Source organism: Schistocerca piceifrons, chromosome X (genome assembly GCF_021461385.2).
Source record: "Schistocerca piceifrons isolate TAMUIC-IGC-003096 chromosome X, iqSchPice1.1, whole genome shotgun sequence".
NCBI classification, from domain to species: domain Eukaryota; kingdom Metazoa; phylum Arthropoda; class Insecta; order Orthoptera; family Acrididae; genus Schistocerca; species Schistocerca piceifrons.
The window spans coordinates 412451109-412471358 of record NC_060149.1 but is presented as its reverse complement, the minus strand read 5'-3'; the positions used below and the strand labels follow the sequence as shown (position 1 = coordinate 412471358).

General features: G+C 40.4%; 1 protein-coding gene across 1 annotated transcript in view; it reads left to right on the top strand.

The window, feature by feature from the left end:
- LOC124723145 (protein unc-79 homolog) overlaps positions 1 to 20250 on the top strand; it is an 868025-nt gene that overhangs the window by 239226 nt on the left and 608549 nt on the right. Inside the window, exon 15 of the mRNA XM_047248336.1 lies at positions 9257 to 9484. Within this exon, the coding sequence (XP_047104292.1) occupies positions 9257 to 9484 (228 nt within the window). The remainder of the gene's footprint in view (positions 1 to 9256; positions 9485 to 20250) is intronic.

The window sequence follows — 20250 nt, the reverse complement described above, 5'->3', positions numbered from 1 at the left end:
ACAGGAAAGACTCTTCAACTGATGACCATCAGCCACCTTGTGTAATTCTAAATAAAAGAATCTCTTGTCTTCCTCTCAGTATGGGTTCAGGAGGTATAATTCCACTTTTGAAAACCTTATTCATGCGGAAACAGCAATGCATGAGAGTTTTGCAGTAATTGGCAAATATATTTTTTAGCTAGAAGAGTTTTGTGATATTACATGAAGTCATATTATGTTACATCAACTCCATGAGCGGGGATTTTTTTGGCTATCTCCAAGTTTTATTGCCATTCTTCCTACAAATTCAATATTTTACATACCGAGAAGTATCTGCCTTCTCATATCATTTTATTTGGGTAAGTGGTGATCCTCAGGGAAGTATTTTAAGTGTTTCCCCTTTCCTTGTTTCTTCAAACAACATTTTGTCCACCACAAAATGTCCTGTAGAACACTTTTTCTGTTTTCTGTACATCCTCCAATCTTGTAACCACATGTCTCAACTTCAGACAATATTCAAAATGCTGGAGAAATGGGTAAAGAATACTGCTTTTAGGTTTTCATAGACAAAACTCTGTGCATTACTTTTAATAGCTCACACCATGACTTTAGCGTGCCTGGGCCTAACATTTGATGACAGACTTACTTGACATCTGAAAGATCTTAAAGCTAGTTCAGTGAGATCATTTGGAATATTAAAATGCTGGAATGGCTAAACTAAGGGGCAGACAGAATGTACTTGCTGCAATTTTATAGAAGTTTTATACATTCTCTTCTCAATTATGGCTGCAGCATATACAGATCTACATACCTAAAATGTTATGAATATAATAGAGGGAAACATTCCACGTGGGAAAAATATATCTAAAAACAAAGATGATGTGACTTACCAAACGAAAGTGCTGGCAGGTCGATAGACACGCAAAGAAACACAAACATTCACACAAAATTCAAGCTTTCGCAACCAACGGTTGCTTCATCAGGAAAGAGGGAAGGAGAGGGAAAGACGAAAGGATGTGGGTTTTAAGGGAGAGGGTAAGGAGTCATTCCAATCCTGGGAGCGGAATGACTTACCTTAGGGGGAAAAAAGGACAGGTATACACTCGCACACACACACATATCCATCCACACATACACAGACACAAGCAGACATTTGTAAAGGCAAAGAGTTTGGGCAGAGATGTCAGTCGAGGCAGAAGTACAGAGGCAAAGATGTTGTTGAAAGACAGGTGAGGCATGAGTGGCGGCAAATTGAAATTAGAAATTAGCGGAGATTGAGGCCTGGTGGATAATGAGAAGAGAGGATATACTGAAGGGCAAGTTCCCATCTCAGGAGTTCTGACAGGTTGGTGTTAGTGGGAAGTATCCAGATAACTCGGATGGTGTAACACTGTGCCAAGATGTGCTGGCCGTGCACCAAGGCATGTTTAGCCACAGGGTGATCCTCATTACCAACAAACACTGTCTGCCTGTGTCCCTTCATGTGAATGGACAATTTGTTGCTGGTCATTCCCACATAGAAAGCTTCACAGTGTAGGCAGGTCAATTGGTAAATCATGTGGGTGCTTTCACACGTGGCTCTGCCTTTGATCGTGTACACCTTCCGGGTTACAGGACTGGAGTAGGTGGTGGTGGGAGGGTGCATGGGACAGGTTTTACACCGGGGGCGGTTACAAGGGTAGGAGCCAGAGGGTAGGGAAGGTGGTTTGGGGATTTCATAGGGATGAACTAAGAGGTTACGGAGGTTAGGTGGACGGCAGAAACACACCCTTGGTGGAGTGGGGAGGATTTCATGAAGGATGGATCTCATTTCAGGGCAGGATTTGAGGAAGTCATATCCCTGCTGGAGAGCCACATTCAGAATCTGATCCAGTCCCGGAAAGTATCCTGTCACAAGTGGGGCACTTTTGTGGTTCTTCTGTGGGAGGTTCTGGGTTTGAGGAGATGAGGAAGTGGCTCTGGTTATTTGCTTCTGTACCAGGTTGGGAGGGTAGTTGCGGGATGCGAAAGCTGTTTTCAGGTTGTTGGTGTAATGGTTCAGGGATTCCAGACTGGAGCAGATTCGTTTGCCATGAAGACCTAGGCTGTAGGGAAGGGACCGTTTGATGTGGAATGGGTGGCAGCTGTCATAATGGAGGTACTGTTGCTTGTTGGTGGGTTTGATGTGGACGGACGTGTGAAGCTGGCCATTGGACAGGTGGAGGTCAACGTCAAGGAAAGTGGCATGGGATTTGGAGTAGGACCAGGTGAATCTGATGGAACCAAAGGAGTTGAGGTTGGAGAGGAAATTCTGGAGTTCTTCTTCACTGTGAGTCCAGATCATGAAAATGTCATCAATAAATCTGTACCAAACTTTGGGTTGGCAGGCCTGGGTAACCAAGAAGGCTTCCCCTAAGTGACCCATGAATAGGTTGGCGTACGAGGGGGCCCACTAACACCAACCTATCAGAACTCCTGAGATGGGAACTTGCCCTTCAGTATATCCTCTCTTCTCATTATCCGCCAGTCCTCAATCTCCGCTAATTTCTAATTTCAATTTGCTGCCGCTCATACCTCACCTGTCTTTCAACAACATCTTTGCCTCTGTACTTCCACCTCGACTAACATCTCTGCCCAAACTCTTTGCCTTTACAAATGTCTGCTTGTGTCTGTATGTGCGGATGGATATGTGTGTGTGTGCGAGTGTATACCTGTCCTTTTTTCCCCCTAAGGTAAGTCATTCCGCTCCCGGGATTGGAATGACTCCTTACCCTCTCCCTTAAAACCCGCATCCTTTCGTCTTTCCCTCTCCTTCCCTCTTTCCTGATGAAGCAACTGTTGTTTGCGAAAGCTTGAATTTTGTGTGTATGTTTGTGTTTGTTTGCATGTCTATCGACCTGCCAGCACTTTCATTTGGTAAGTCACATCATCTTTGTTTTTAGATTTACCTAAAATGTTAGATGCATAACATCATAACGGCACTGATTTGGGTACTAAGACTTACCAAAAAAGCACCATTCCCAGCATATTTTTTGAAAATGGGGTGGGGAGTCACATTATCCAGCTGGCGGCAGCTTCTCATTCTGCTACATCGCAAAAAATATTGCTCCATTGGCTAGTCATCTGTATACACCCCAGCTGCCCATCTGCATCTGGAGCACTCACATATATGATACCCAAACACCACCAACCACTTCAAGATTTGAGCAAAGTAGCTTCTGATAGATTTGGAAATATCATTCATAAGCACTCAGTTGGCCTCCTCTCTAGTTACTGTAAAATCCCAGGATGTTTTTAAAATTAATGGGGTATATTAAGTCCACATGGAAACTCATATTTTAAAAATATATCTTTATCAGCTTTTAAATGAGAACAACAATTTTAAAGCTATGCACGCGGGTTAGTCTGTCCAGGGGATAATCTAACACATGCAATCATGTTCCCTGACTGTGTTTTCAGAATTCATCTTCTGAATGAGTGAGTGCTCTAACTTTCACACCAAAATTCATATAATCCTGGAGGTGCTGATCAAGGCATTATGTTCTTTACCAGCTCCATTTCCCTGAGTGCTGCACAGTCCAATTAAGACTTGTACATAATAGGCAAAACTGTCTATTGAATCTATGACACTGTTTACCAGGCACAGAGACAATGGAAGTTAGTGGAATTTTACTTGATACCTCATTGACATTCAGGGAAATTAAATCTCTGACAAAGTAGTGAAAGAGCTTTCAGAGGAGGCCATCATCAAGCTGTGTGCCATTCCCCTGTACACAGTTATCACACTGTTAATCCATAAACTGATTTGCTAATGGGAAAACATATATCTGGGTAAGAGTTACAATAAGCTGTAACATGTGAAGTTACCTCCATCCCACAATGAAGCAGAGATGATGACCTTATACCCTTGTGTGCTGGATACATTCCATTAATGCATGGTTTTCTGCTACAGCATGAGGACCTGCCTGTCTGTCTACATCTACATCTACATCTACATGGTTACTCTGCAATTCACACTTAAGTGCCTGGCAGAGGGTTTATCAAATCATTTTCATACTACTTCTCTACCATTCCTATCTTGAATGGCGCATGGGAAAAAGGAACACCTAAAACTTTCTGTTCGAGCTCTGATTTCTCTTATTTTATTATGATGATCATTTCTCCCTACGTAGGTGGTCGTCAACAAAATATTTTCGCATTCGGAAGTGAAAGTTGGTGACTGAAATTTCGTAAATAGATCTCGCTGCAAAGAAAACTGCTTTTGTTTCAGTGACTGCCACTCCAACTTGTATATCATATTAGTGACACTCTCACCCATATTGGGCGATAACACAAAACAAGCTGCCCTTCTTTGCACTTTTTCAATGTCCTCCGTCAATCCTACCTGGTAAGGATCCCATACCATGCAGAAATATTCCAGCAGAGGATGGACAAATGTAATGTAGGCTGTCTCTTTAGTGGGTATATCACATCTTCTAAGTGTTCTGCCAGCAAAGCACAGTCTTTGTTTCATCTTCCCCACAATATTATCAATGTGGTCTTTCCAATTTGAGTTGCTCATAATTGTAATTCCTAGGTATTTAGTCCAATTGACAATTGCAATTTTTCGTATAACCAAAATTTATTAGATTTCTTTTAGTACCCATGTGGATGACCTCACACTTTTCTTTGTTTAGTGCCAATTGCCACTTTTCGCACCATACAGAAATTCTCTCTAGATCATTTTGTAATTGGAATTGATCGTCTGATGATTCTACTAGATGGTAAATTACAGCACCATCTGCAAACAATCGAAGGGGGCTGCTCAGATTATCACCTAGGTAATTTACGTAAATCAGGAACAGCAGAGGGCCTATGACACTATCTTACAGAATGTCAGATATCACTTCTGTTCTACTCGATGATTTACCATCTATCACTACGAACTGTGACCTCTCTGAGAGGAAATCACGAATCCAGTCACACAACTGAGATGATACTCCATATGCACGTAATTTGATTAATAGTCCCTTGTGAGGAATGGTATCAAAAGCCTTCTGGAAATCTAGGAATATGGAATCAATCTGAGATCCCTTGTCGACATCACCCATTACTTCATGGGAATAAAGAGCCAGTTGTGTTGCACAAGAACAATATTTTCTGAATCCTTGTTGGTAATGTATCAATAAGTCATTTTCTTCAAGGTGATTCATAATGTATACGTACAGTATATGCTCCAAAATCCTACTGCAAATTGAGGTCAGTGATATGGGTCTGTAATTCAATGGGTTACTCCTATTTCCTTTCTTGAATATTGGAGTGACCTGATCTACTTTCCAGTCTTTAGGAACAGACCTTTTGTCAAGTGAGTGGTTATTTATGGTTGCTAAGAAAGGCGCTATTGTGTCTGCATACTCTGAAAGGAATCTGACTGGTATACCATCTGGACTGGAAGACTTTCATTTCTTAAGTGATTTGAGTTGTTTCGCAACACCTAACATATCTACTTTTATGTCACTCAGGCTAACAGCTGTTCTGGTTTTTAATTCTGGAATATTTACTTTGTCTTCTTTTGTGAAGGAATTATGGAAAACTGTATTTAGTAACTCTGCTTTAGTGACACCATCATCAGTAACATTTCCATTGCTGTCACACAGTGACAGTATTGACTGTAGCGCTTTTAATGTACTCATTTCAGTGAAATATATTTTAACCTATTGCATATCATATACTGACAGAATAATGGTCCTTGATATAAATGAAGATCTCTCTCTCAGAGTTAGATGATGTCAGGCTGAGCAGAGCACATATTTTCAACTTTTGTGGATCACCACTTTCCTTCACTAAAACATTAAGTAAGAGATTTTAGGTGTTGCATAGAGGCTGGTTTATCATGTCCATTATGTGATTAATGTACATTATAGATTTCATTTTACTCTATGTCTATATGTAGTTCTCTTTGTTAATCACAAAGTAAAGGGCCCTAAAGCAAACATCAACAACATTAACACACAGTTTATGCCTCAGATGCTGATTGCCTGACTGTTTAGTCCCAAAATACAAATCCACACAGCAAAATTTAACTACAAAATTTGGGGAAAGAGCTCTTGATTGAGGGAACCTAACTGTCTAGATCCCCTTGTCCAATCCATGTGTGCATATTACACAGTTGTTAATACCCCTAAGATAACAGTCATAATAAAAGGTCTGTTCAAAAAATTCTGGAACATTCATAATTTCACACCAGTGGTATGTTGGAGGGAAATGTAGTTGGCATCCCTGCACACACCTCTGTTTAATGTGTAACTGCTGGAAGTTTCATTATTGTTTGTCTGTTAGTTTTTGTTGAGTGCTATATTGAGTACAACGTTGTGTCACACAGTTTGCGAATTTCGAGATGGCAGAGTTAGAGGAGCATCGTGTCTGCATTAAATTTTGTGTGAAACTCAAGAAAACCTTTACAGAGATACACCAAATGATGCAGAAAGCAAACAGTGATGAGTGCTTAAGCCATACTCAGTGTTACAAATGGTTCACACAGTTTAAAAATGGCCAGATGGAAGTTAAAGATGTCTCTCATTCAGGTTGCCCTTCAATGTCTACCAACAATGTTCATGTAATGAATGTCAATGAAATTTTGCATGCTAATTGAAGACAGACTGTCTTTGAGATTGCAGAACAATGTAACAATTAAGTATGATCATTTCATGAAATCCTGACACAGCATCTTGGACTGCATCATGCTGCTGCTAAGTTCATCCCACGGCTCATGAGTCAAGGCCAAAAATACCATCATCTTGCAATCTGTGAAGAGGTTTTGGATTGTGTAAATGAGAATGAGATGTTCCTTAAGAGAATTATAACTGGTGATGAGATGTTGGTCTATGGTTATGATGTTGAGACCAAGGTTCACTCTTGACAATGGGTCAGGAAAGTTTCTCTCAAGACCAGAAAAAGGTCATGAGGTCAGGTCAAATGTCAAACCCATGCCGATAGTTTTCTTTGATGTTGAAGGATTAGTTCATCATGAATTCATTCCACAGGAGAAATTGTTAACCAATGGTACTATTGGTTCATGTTGCAACACCTTTGAGAAAGTGTGAGACGGAAATGGCCTGAATTGTGGCAAGAAAACTCATGGCCCTTGCATCACGATGATGCATGCGCACATTCATCCCTGTTAGTGCATGACTATTGCACAAAAAACAAATCACTGTGCTGCCTCATCCTCCATACACTCCAACCCTGGCCCCTGTGGACTCTTTTTTATTTGCAAAGCTGAAACCCCCATTGAAAGTGTGAAGCCTGCAGTGATAGAGGAGATAAAAGAAAAGTCATGGACAGCACTTTACGTGATCCAGCAAGAGGCATACCAAGACTGATTCTGGAAGTGGAAATGGCATTGGAAGTGGTGTAACAGTTGTGGAGGAGAGTATTCTGAAGGATATCATGCACAGTAAGTAAAAGGTAATAGCAGAAATATTGAACAGACCTTATATGTCACTTTACAGGGACCAAATATGGGAAGCCTGTTCACAAACCCTCAATGCAAACAGTGTGAATATTCGAAGTTTTCCACCCTGTGGACCACATGTATATTGAGTAATTCCACAGTTTTGCCCAAAATAGAATGGGATGCCAACAAGCTATGATGTCATCTTTTGCCATACAGCTCAATTTTTGTGCATCATAGAGTGGCTTGGGGTGAAAAAACTGTTCTCCCAGCTGTTGTCAGCTTTCCAGACTATGGAACTGCTACTACTAATTCAAATAGCTCCTCAACTGGCTTCATGAGGCTGAGTGCACTCCATTCCAGTCCTCCCATGAAAGAAAAATCTTTGGCAGCACCAGGGATTGAATGTGGGTCCTCAACATGGCAGTAGATCACTCAGCTACACAGGTGAACTACCAAATGTAACACTATACATTAAATAGTCATTTGTAATTGCTATATTCTTTGTGAACTGTCCAGTGTTATGGGTGACACAATGACCAAATGACTGTTATATGATGTTATTAACTGGAAACTTGTAGGCTCTGTTCACACATGGTATAAAGACTGATTGTATTGATGTTGCGCATTGAGATTCTGAAGCATGCATGTGAGACTACTATGAGCATAACTCTAATGAGCTTTAGCTCTGTTCACATGTCTAACAAAACTCTTCAGGCTCTAACAGACTAGCATACCAATTTATGGGATGTCAGATATGCTACTGGAAAATGTGAATTCTTGGACTTTTGGTATTCTGCCTCGGAAGAACTGTGAGTAGTTGACTAAGATTAGGTGAAGTTTCATTTGCTACAGATGTGTGAAGAGGACAGAAAATTCAAAGTAAAATAAGGCAACACAGTTAATTATTTTATATCCTTAAAATTATGCAAAATTCACAACTACTGTTTATAAAATACTGACTATTGTTACTTGAGTACTTGGCTTTGTTCTCCTTTATAACAATATTTGTTATTACTATTTGACACTAACTGCAGCAAATATACACATGTTGTCACCTCTGCAGCAGTAGATGCACTAAAAGTGAACTTCTAATTAGCTGTTACTTATATAGCAGCTTTCTATCACTTGAATGATTAAATTTAGTATTGCTTTAAAATATCAATGATCTTTACCTATTTTTATTAATGGATAGTTGCATTTGTGTAATGTGGCTAGTCAAAAGCTTTGCATCCAGTTTTATTTTCAACTGCAGCCCCATATTCTGTGATATTAACTATTGTTTACAATATTTGTTTGTAGAAGCTTGTGTCTTAGCATTTTGTTAATAGAAGACAGGTCAATCTAGGTTTCTATGGAATGATAGTTGTGATCATGGAAAGTGGTAAACACACAAATAGCCATTTTAGAAAACATAACAAAACCTAATTTTGTCATTTTTTAAAATGTTTGATTGTTCTTATGCTGATTTTCGGTTTCCAGAGAATGATATCTTTCACTATTTAATGATGTAGTTTAATCAGTATACATTTTATGATGAAAATTTGTCTAAATAAAAAGTGGCTTTAAAAAAAATTATTTTCAGGTTAATTTATTGACCTCTTTTTGAACTTGTTTGTAAAAATTTATAATTTCTGGAGCTTGATGTTAAAAATTTTTTAAAAATTTCTCAGTTTCAGAAATATTTAGTGTGCACTAGTTGTATAAGTCTATGAGTTGTTTATCTTAAATATGTTTTAACAGTGAAATTTAAAGTTTTTTTACAAAGAGGGAGATACGTGTTTCATTGTATGAATCCAATAACTAACCATTGACACAATCCTCAATAATATGTAAAGGCAAATATTAATGGGAGCATGTTAACAGCTGGAGCTACAGAAGATAGAGCGGCATACAGGAGTGACTGGTGTTCTGTCACAAGATGTGTGCCAACTGCTGAAAGCAATGGTTGCTGTTTCATGGCGTACAGGTCACACATGTCGTATTGATGATAATGATCAGTGTGTCTTCTGTGAATCATGTGTAATGTGGTACCAACTGGCATTGGAATTAGTCAAGCTGTTTGCACCACAACAGCCTGCCCATCTACCAGATGTGAGTTTTGTTAAATTACCGCAGACTACATAAATCTGTACCTTTAATATATCTGCACTGTACCTGATAAGTGTGATACTGAAATGAAATGGTATTTTAAACTGTAATCAGTATTTAACAATCGCAAGTCATTTAACTCGTAATAATATCATTGCATGTATTTAATACATCATACAACTAAAGGAAACTGTTTCCATGGCATGAAAAGTTTCTAGGGTAATAATTATTAATAAACATTTGTTAGAACTTTGTAAGAAATGGTACTATATTGTCAGTTATGTTGTCAAACTCCTGGTATTCTTCATTGGAGGAGGAGAATATTTTTATTATATGTTGAAAATAAATAGTGCTACAGCCTAAGCTTTCTCCAGTTTGGAGCAGAAGATACAGTCACCATTGGTTTAGCTGTGAAGTATTTCTCCACTATGTATATACAGATAGACTACTGGAAAAGCAAGGATTACAAAGCTTGCTGGGAAAACTCTGTCTTCATAATACTTGATGCCCTCTATCAGTTAAACTGTATGGCACATAATCTGTGCAACACTCCAATTTTCTTCTAATGTGTGATGGACCACCTGTTTAAATTTTTCATATCCATTATGTGTTTTTGCTTTCTGAAAGACATGTCATGTTTTCAAAGACATACGAGGAGCATCTAAAGTAGTAAATAACTATACTGAAATGTATTTAAGCAACAGGCCTTCATTTGCATGAGACATTGTACTCTTTATCACCCAATAAAGAAACGTCTTAGAGCACCTAGTTAATGGAGCTGTAGTCCATAACAATATATAGAAATAAAAACCTTAATAGGTTTTCCAACTCCTCAGTACATTCATAGTTTCAGAAGTTTACACAAAATGTGCTCCTAATACAGGTACTTCATGAAACATTAGAGTACCAAGGCACAACCACTGCTAGAAATCTACATCTACATCTACATCCATACTCCACAAGCCACCTGACGGGATGTGGCAGAGGGTACCTTGAGTATCTCTATCGGTTCTCCCTTCTATTCCAGTCTTGTATTGTTTGTGGAAAGAAAGATTATTTGTATCCCTCTGTGTGGGCTCTAATCTCTCTGACTTTATCCTCATGGTCTCTTCTCGAGATATACATACGAGGGAGCAATATACTGCTTGAGTCCTCGGTGAAGGCATGTTCTTGAAACTTCAACAAAAGCCCATACCGAGCTACTGAGCATCTCTCTTGCAGAGTCTTCCACTGGAGTTTATCTATCATCTCTGTAATGCTTTCGTGATTACTAAATGATCCTGTAACGAAGCGTGCTGCTCTCCACTGGATCTTCTCTGTCTCTTCTATCAACCATATCTGGTACAGATCCCACACCAGTGAGCAGTATTCAAGCAGTGGGCGTCAATTCTTTGCAGATCCTCCTGCATTTCAGTACAATTTTCCATTATTACAACCTCTCGATATACTACAGCATCATCTGCAATAAGCCTCAGTGAACTTCTGATGTTATTTACCAGGTCATTTATATATATTGTGAATAGTAACAGTCCTGTGACACTCCCCAGTGGCACACCTGAAATCACTCTTACTTCAGAAGACTTCTCTCCATTGAGAATGACATGCTGCGTTCTGTTATCTAGTAACTCTTCAATCCAATCACACGATTGGTCTGATAGTCCATATGCTCTTACTTTGTTCATTAAACAACTGTGGTGAACTGTATCAAATGCCTTGCAGAAGTCAAGAAACACGGCATCTACCTGGGAACCCGTGTCCATGGCCCTCTGAGTCTCGTGGGTGAATAGCGCGAGCTGGGTTTCACACGATCATCTTTTTCAAAACCCATGCTGATTCCTACAGAGTAGATTTCTAGTCTCCAGAAAAGTCATTACACTCGAAGATAATACGTGTTCCGAAATTCTACAACTGATCGATGTTAGAGGTATAGGTCTACAGTTCTGATCATCTGTTCAACATCCCTTCTTGAGAACAGGGATGACCTGTGCCCTTTACCAATCTTTTGGATTGCTACGCTCTCCTAGAGACCTATGGTTCACCGATGCAAGAAGGGGGGCAAGTTCCTTTGCGTACTCTGTGTAAAATTGAACTGGTATCCCATCAGGTCCAGCTGCCTTTCTTCTTTTGAGTGAGTTTAATTGTTTTTCTAACCCTCTGTCATCTATTTTTATATCTACCATTTTGTCATCTATGTGACAATCTAGTGAAGGAACTAAAGTGCAGTCTTCCTCTGTGAAACAGCTTTGGAAAAAGACATTTATTATTTCGGCCTTTAGTCTGTCATCCTCTGTTTCAGTACCATTTTGGTCACAAAGAAATGCTACAAGGGGCATTAGGTTTTGTTGGAACAAGGATCCATAATAATCTTTCTCAGTCCTCAAGGATGTGCTATTATCTTTTGTCATACAGACAAAAATGCCAAGTTAGATCTTCACAGTGTTGCTAGTGGTTATAGGAAAGGTGCAGCTCTAATGTAAATCATCACACAAACTAAAAACATTATTTGTAACTTTTATGAAATATTCTGCCAGTATTTGGAGGAACACAGATGTATTATAAACTTAAATACACAGTATTGATGTCTGGAACATCAATACTGTGTGTTTAAGTATTTAAGATTATTTATGTTTTCTTCCAAAGTGCTTTCCATAGTTGAGAAGATTTACAATGCAACAGAAAAAGTGGCCTTGAAATTGTCTGAAGGGTTGGTATGTTTCAATCTTAGGAATTCAGTATAGCATTCACTAAGTTAAAAGAAAGAGTTGTGTGGGATTGTTGGCTACGAGGCCCTCAGGGTTAGGTTCAGCTGCCAATCAGAAATGATTTCCTCCTTCATGCACAATGCCTTCTTTCTTTTCAGTGTGTAAGACTGTGGCTTATGTGTGTCTGTTGCATGTTGATGATTGAAATGGATGTGTATATAGTGGGTGTCATGTTAATGCTGAGGGAAAAGAGACAAGGAAACCTGGTGCCAGAACATTTCCTGGTCATCTCAAACAGCACCAAGAAGATAGCATCTGACCAATAGCTCACCATCTACAGTGACATGCCCTCTCTCCATGAGATGCTGCAGATTGGTGTTGAGTTTACCACAGAACATTTATGCCAAGTCTGGTGGTTAAGTACTATACTCCACCACCTCTCCTCCCCTTGTTGATGAATACTGGTGGAGAAGAAAGAAAATTTCTTCCACTATGAGAATTTGAACTGGCTAACTTAGAGTTGAGTGCCATCACAAGGAACAAAAAACCTTGGCTGTGAGGGCAGATATTCACTATGGTAATGGATTATGGTTTCTTCTGTGCTCAACAAGTCGTGAGGATCAGTTAGGTTGATAGGCAAGATGGACACTGAGGGTTCAGTGAATACATACAAACTGTCTTTTGAGAAATTATCTAGCCATGGATAATATCCCATCAGTGAAGCTGAGGACCATGAATGAGTTACAGATAGAAGCAGCTCTCAAAGGAGAATACCAATTAAGGGACTGAGCATTTTGCACACTGAATTACAGTGCAGTAGGCTAGAAATGCATACTTTATTGTAACATCTACTTTACAGCTAGCCAGCCTGAAGTATTTTCATGATTCACAAATGTTTGGTCATTTGGAATTTCTGAAGAAGAGTAACAGAGTTGGACACAGCTCTGATTTATCACAGTTGTAATGATCCATCAACCACTATATAAGCCACTGTATGGAATAACAGAAACAGAAATATGATTTTTAACTAAACTACTCCAATGATATCTGCACTCTTCTGCTTGTAGATGTCTAGTTTCACTATATTGCAGTTGACCTGTTAAGGAGATTTCCAAAGTCAACAAATGGGAATAAGAGGTTAATAGTGTCCACTGCCTACATCACCCAGTACTCTGTTAGCCACATTGCATCAGCTGCTGATATGCCATAAACTGCATATTTCCATGTGAATGATGTAATTATGAATCACTTAGCACTTTGTTCTATGATCTTTGATTATTAGCAAGTTTTTTTACAGTCTACCTTAGCATTAGAGACAATGTTGTGCTGCACCATTTTCCACATGATTATAGGTGTCTACCAGCTACAAATTAATCCCCTTATGGAACATTTAATTGGGTTTTAATGATACACTTTCCGTCTACATTGATATCAATGTTAATGTACATGGGAGTCATATTTGTCAAAAGAACTTCCCAGGAAGAATGGGCTATGATACTCCTTGTCATGACATATCTCTACAATACAGTAAAGTAAATTGCTTCATGGCCCATGCCATGGCTGCAAGTACAAACTTACAAGGCAAAATACAATGGCTGTCTTCTGCCCATTTAAATCTATTTTATCACAGACTAACAAGTTCACCTCGTGGTGTGTTACATTAGGTTTATTGTCTATTCAAGAAAGTCCATTGTAAGAAAAATTACTAATAACCTATTTTGCCCTATATCAAGTACTGTACTTCTTACTGGATGTTATGTACACAATTGGAATTATGATTATACTAAAAAGACAGAAGCATAGAGACACTGCCCATGTTCTCTAAAAGATGCCATGTGGCAATCCTCCAGCAGAGACTGGTAACAGCAATCTCAAATGTAGATAACGTGAAGATACAAGTCAGCATATTGACACATCAATGAGAAGGGCTAAGAGTGAATATTGCAATGATGAGGAGAATGTGACTACACGACAAGGGTATACAGGTGCTCATGTACTACCACATAAGCAGATTTGACATGATCCAGAGCCAGGATACTGGAGGCAGGTTTGAAATCATCGCTGAAATTGGAAATAGCTGCTTTCCCAAGACACGGAGCAGTGTTGTAAACTTGCATTATCCATCACAGTGGAGCAGTTATAGTAAATAGGTGGCAACTTGCAGCTTCCAGGATAGATACCAGCCTCCTGCCAGAAGTACTATTTAAACTGTTCTGAAGTATATGAGAATCATCTTGTTGTCATATGTTTGAATGATCCAGGACAAATTTTTGCTGTGTATGAACTAGAGCACTTCCTATTCAAGATATACTTGATCTGGAGAAACTTCAGGCAATACCTTTTAAATATGGGATGTGTCTCATTATTTCTTTATTTATACTTGCTATATAAAGTTTGGTGAAAATAAAATATTATGGAACATAAAAGTATAGTTGCTTCTGCTGCACTTCATATTGAAGCTAAATCATGCAGAAACCTAAGTTTTGAGGATAGGCTGCTGAAACTAGAAGTTGAATCAGTTAATACCAAATGAGACATCATCAGGCCTTAAAAAGTCTTTAACCATATAAAACTGCAACAGAGACCCATGTTTTACATCAGCATTACAAGAAAACAAATTTTTCTGGAGTGGATATTGCTATTTGTTATTAATAAGACAATGAAATACCAAATTATTAACAAAAATATATCCTATAATATAAGTAAGGTGGTAAAATATTTTTGAAAATAAATTTAATATACTCCTTGGAAATAATACAAAACGATGTCTGCAAACAATTAAAAAAGTCAATCATATATAATGATTTTAGGCCAGAGGTAAGGACAAAGTTAAAAGTAGCTTTTTGAAGGTAATTTTAAATTAAATATCAAAAGATATAAGGGAGGCTCATTACTGTAAATCTCCATCAAGAAGAAATGTCCATGTGAAAAAATCTCAATAAATATCTTATAAGAGAATGAATATCAAAAGCTACATATAGAATTAAAATGAGATTGATTTTATTCTGCCAAACAGAAGGAAGGTGTACATGGTGTATGAGTCACAAAACAATTCAGCATAATTAGTATCCTCTGGCTTATTTGATATAGAATATATTATAAACTGAGTTACAAAGAGCTGAACCCATGAAAACAAATTCATAGTCAAACAATGGAATATCCCACATGAAATAATGGCAATATTACCAAAGGGATATATTGCAACTCATCATATGGGAGAGATGCTGAGTCACAGGCAGACACACAAAAAGACTGATATACATGTGAGCTTTCGACCAAAAGACCTTCTTCTAACATAGAAAACACATACACATTCACACTGAAATAAAATTGACAATCAAGTTTAGGTCTCTAGCAAATTAAGACACTATAAACTAATATGCTCTCCCAGAAATCATTGACCTGCCACTGGGTGGTGGGTTACATGCCTCAAAGATACAGGTGGGAAGCATGTCAGAGGGATAACTGTGGAGCGATCAGATTAATTTATGGTTCCTAAAGAAAGGCAGTGGTTTTTCTGGAGTTTGGAACTCGCAGAGGTGGCTCTTATGATGTATTATTTACTCATCTTGACATGTGTTAGGATATGCTTTTATTTTGACCAGGTTTGAACATCCCATGCTTTTACTTCAGCCACAAAAATTATGTTGTTTCTCCACCTCACTCTGATGCGCATTATTTACTGACTAATCTTGCACATAGTTTTATAGGAGTTGCATTGTGATTTGTCACTATCATCACATAGATTTAAGAGCCTGACAGAGTTGTCATGATTTAACGACCACTCATCATTTAATGACATAATCTGTTATATTTGTGTCACAATGCTAGGAAACAAAACTTTTATCATGCTGAGCTAGATTTCATAACCTGACTTACTACACTGGTGATTTCCACTCAGAAACTGCCTGGAGGCATATTTTCTAATACATGAATGACAGGATGGTGAAATGTTTGGTAAACAGTCAAGAAATCCCAATTTAGATGGTGAAAATTGCATGCAGAAAACATCAATAGTCACAGACATTAATTAACTAACTTTAATAATTGCTTTTTTTCACAATATCAATTTATCTCTGTGGGCTATTGACTGATTTTATGTGATTGTAAGCGTAGGCTTCCGCGGCCGTTGTCTTCTTCAATAAAATTCTTCAGGGTATCAGACCGCATCGTCATAATTTAAAATGCGCCAACGTTTCGGCCAGCGTTGCAGCTAGCCTTCATCAGGGCCTTACGTTAACTGCTAAATGAACACACTTGATTCCTTAAATAGCTGCACGAGAAAACCGTGTCGTTACTTGATTGGCTGTAAAGGGAGGAGGAGGAGGGGTGAAAGGTATGCTTTATTGGTGTTTCCTTTATTATCTGTCATTGGCTGAAATAGCTGTTTTCTATTGGTCTTTATATTAATCCACCCCATTGGAGGAGACGGACGAATAGCGAACAGGTGATGGCTGTGACGTCACACTGTTTCCATGCTGTCCAGAAGCCGGCTGCGGCGTCCCATTGCTCTGTGCGCTCGCGACCACTGCGGCTCTCCGCGTGTCTGCATGGGCCGCCACGGCTCTGCCGCCGCTCCGTAGCCCTGCTATTGCAGGCAGCCAAGACCTCGGAAGCTTGTACCCGTCCTCTCTATTCATGTTGGCGGGTCTTTTGGCTATTTCTATCGCCTCTCTAATCTTTCTTTTGAAAGTGAGAGGCTGTTTCGCCAGGACGCGGGCTTCTTGAAAAAATATTGGTTTCCCGCACTTGTCTCGGTGTTCCGCCACTGCTGACTTAGTGTGTTGTTTCAGGCGGATATATCTTTCATGTTCCGAGAGCCTTGTGCTAATCGGACGTCCCGTCTCACCTATGTAGACTAATCCACACGCACAACCAATTTCATACACGCCAGCTGTGTGTAGTTTGTCAACTGCGTCCTTGGTAGAACCGAGCATGTCTGATATTTTGTTTCTGCTTCGGAAAATTGGTTTGATGTCGGCTTTTCGTAGAATTTTGCCAATACGTTCGGTGACCCCTTGTACATATGGTAACACAGCAATGCTCTGTGCCTCCTTCTCCTCTTCCCTATTAATCTTCTCCCTTGTCGACATGGTGCTGTCTATCATCTGCTTCCCATAGCCATTAGTTCCGAAGATGGACCTGAGGCGTTCAAGTTCTGTCTTCAGATGTTCTTCGTCGCTTATCCTGTACGCTCTCTTCGTTAGCGTGTGCAGGGCGGACTTCTTCTGCGTGGGGTGATGGTGGGAGGAGGCGTGAAGGTACCTGTCCGTATTGGTTGGTTTCCTGTACACTTTGTGGCCAAGTTTACCATCAGGTTTTCGATAAACTTCCACGTCGAGAAAAGGCAGCACCCCATTCTTCTCTGTTTCCATTGTAAACTGAATTTTCCTATGCTGTTGGTTAAGGTGCTTGTGGAAGTTCTGTAACTCCTCTTCTCCGTGGGGCCAGATGACGAAAGTATCATCGACATAGCGAAGCCAACAATTTGGGCGTAATGGTGCGGACTGGAGGGCTGTTTCCTCAAATGCCTCCATGAAAATTTCTGCTGCGATAGGCGATAGGGGTGAGCCCATAGCTACACCGTCAGTTTGTTCATAAAATTGACCTCTCCACTTGAAATAGGTGGTCGTCAGACAGTGGCGCACAAGCTCACATATATCAGGTGCCACGCGTTCTTCTAGGATGTTCACAGTATCTGACACTGGGACATTCGTGAATAGGGATTTGACGTCGAAACTAACCATCAGATCTTGGTCCGTAACACGCATTTCCTTTAGGAGAGACACGAAGTGAGTGGAATCCTTAACGTAGGACTCGGTTTGGTGCACTAGGTGTCGGAGCCTAGGTGCCAGTTCTTTCGCTAGGTAGTAGGTCGGCGAATTTATACTGTTTACTATGGGCCTTAAGGGGAAGTCGGTTTTGTGTACCTTCGGTACACCATATATCCTTGGTGCCTGTGTCACTTGCGGGATGAATCTTCTGGCCTTGTCGAAGTTGATTCTAGAGTGCTTGAGCAGTGCCTGCGTCGTTTTGATTACCTTGGCCGTCGGATCTCCCTGAAGTTTCTTGTAGATAGGTTCTGCGAGAATATCTTCCATTCGTTTGTTGTAATCAGTTGTGTCCAGGACTACAGTGGCGTTGCCCTTATCTGCCTGCACCACTACTAAGTGGGGGTTGTCCCTGAGTTCCTTGATGGCACGGTATTCCTCAGCGTTGATGTTTTGCTTCGGTGGCTTTGCTTTATTCAGAACTCTGACCGTTTCCTGCCGGATCTTCTCCGCCTCGGCCTGTGGCAGATGACGTACCGAAGCCTCTACGGATTCTATGATATCTTCTTTTGGAACTCGCTTAGGTGCGACTGCGAAATTCATCCCCTTGGCCAGAATTGCTGTGGTTGCTTCGCTCAAGGTGTGGCTGGAGAGGTTGACCACTGTCCGTCGCCTGTCCAGCGTCAATATTTCGTCCGTGGCTTTCTGTTGTAGTTTGTCGTACTTTCTCATCTGTCGGTTAGTAATACTATTGCTGGTCCTTGATGCTTGCTGAAAGGTTAACCTGTCGACTTTATCCCAGTCTTCCATCTGAAGTTTTCCGGCCAGAAATAGGTGCAGATCACACAAATTCCTGTTGTGAGCATCGAGACTTATGCGGATGTGGCGGATCCTTTCCCGTAGCAATGCTTTACTGGCTTTAACACAGATATTCCTCGCCTTGTTCGTTTTTATGTGAGACGTCAACCGCAAAGAATACGGCACAACACTCGTGTCTCTGCATCTCTTCAAAAAAGCAAGGTCATTCAGCAGTTTACATCTTTTTAAACGCAGTGCTTCTAACTTCTTGATGTTTCCGTGGATTTCCTGCCCATACAGGTTGGTTAAATGTAAGCGTAGGCTTCCGCGGCCGTTGTCTTCTTCAATAAAATTCTTCAGGGTATCAGACCGCATCGTCATAATTTAAAATGCGCCAACGTTTCGGCCAGCGTTGCAGCTAGCCTTCATCAGGGCCTTACGTTAACTGCTAAATGAACACACTTGATTCCTTAAATAGCTGCACGAGAAAACCGTGTCGTTACTTGATTGGCTGTAAAGGGAGGAGGAGGAGGGGTGAAAGGTATGCTTTATTGGTGTTTCCTTTATTATCTGTCATTGGCTGAAATAGCTGTTTTCTATTGGTCTTTATATTAATCCACCCCATTGGAGGAGACGGACGAATAGCGAACAGGTGATGGCTGTGACGTCACACTGTTTCCATGCTGTCCAGAAGCCGGCTGCGGCGTCCCATTGCTCTGTGCGCTCGCGACCACTGCGGCTCTCCGCGTGTCTGCATGGGCCGCCACGGCTCTGCCGCCGCTCCGTAGCCCTGCTATTGCAGGCAGCCAAGACCTCGGAAGCTTGTACCCGTCCTCTCTATTCATGTTGGCGGGTCTTTTGGCTATTTCTATCGCCTCTCTAATCTTTCTTTTGAAAGTGAGAGGCTGTTTCGCCAGGACGCGGGCTTCTTGAAAAAATATTGGTTTCCCGCACTTGTCTCGGTGTTCCGCCACTGCTGACTTAGTGTGTTGTTTCAGGCGGATATATCTTTCATGTTCCGAGAGCCTTGTGCTAATCGGACGTCCCGTCTCACCTATGTAGACTAATCCACACGCACAACCAATTTCATACACGCCAGCTGTGTGTAGTTTGTCAACTGCGTCCTTGGTAGAACCGAGCATGTCTGATATTTTGTTTCTGCTTCGGAAAATTGGTTTGATGTCGGCTTTTCGTAGAATTTTGCCAATACGTTCGGTGACCCCTTGTACATATGGTAACACAGCAATGCTCTGTGCCTCCTTCTCCTCTTCCCTATTAATCTTCTCCCTTGTCGACATGGTGCTGTCTATCATCTGCTTCCCATAGCCATTAGTTCCGAAGATGGACCTGAGGCGTTCAAGTTCTGTCTTCAGATGTTCTTCGTCGCTTATCCTGTACGCTCTCTTCGTTAGCGTGTGCAGGGCGGACTTCTTCTGCGTGGGGTGATGGTGGGAGGAGGCGTGAAGGTACCTGTCCGTATTGGTTGGTTTCCTGTACA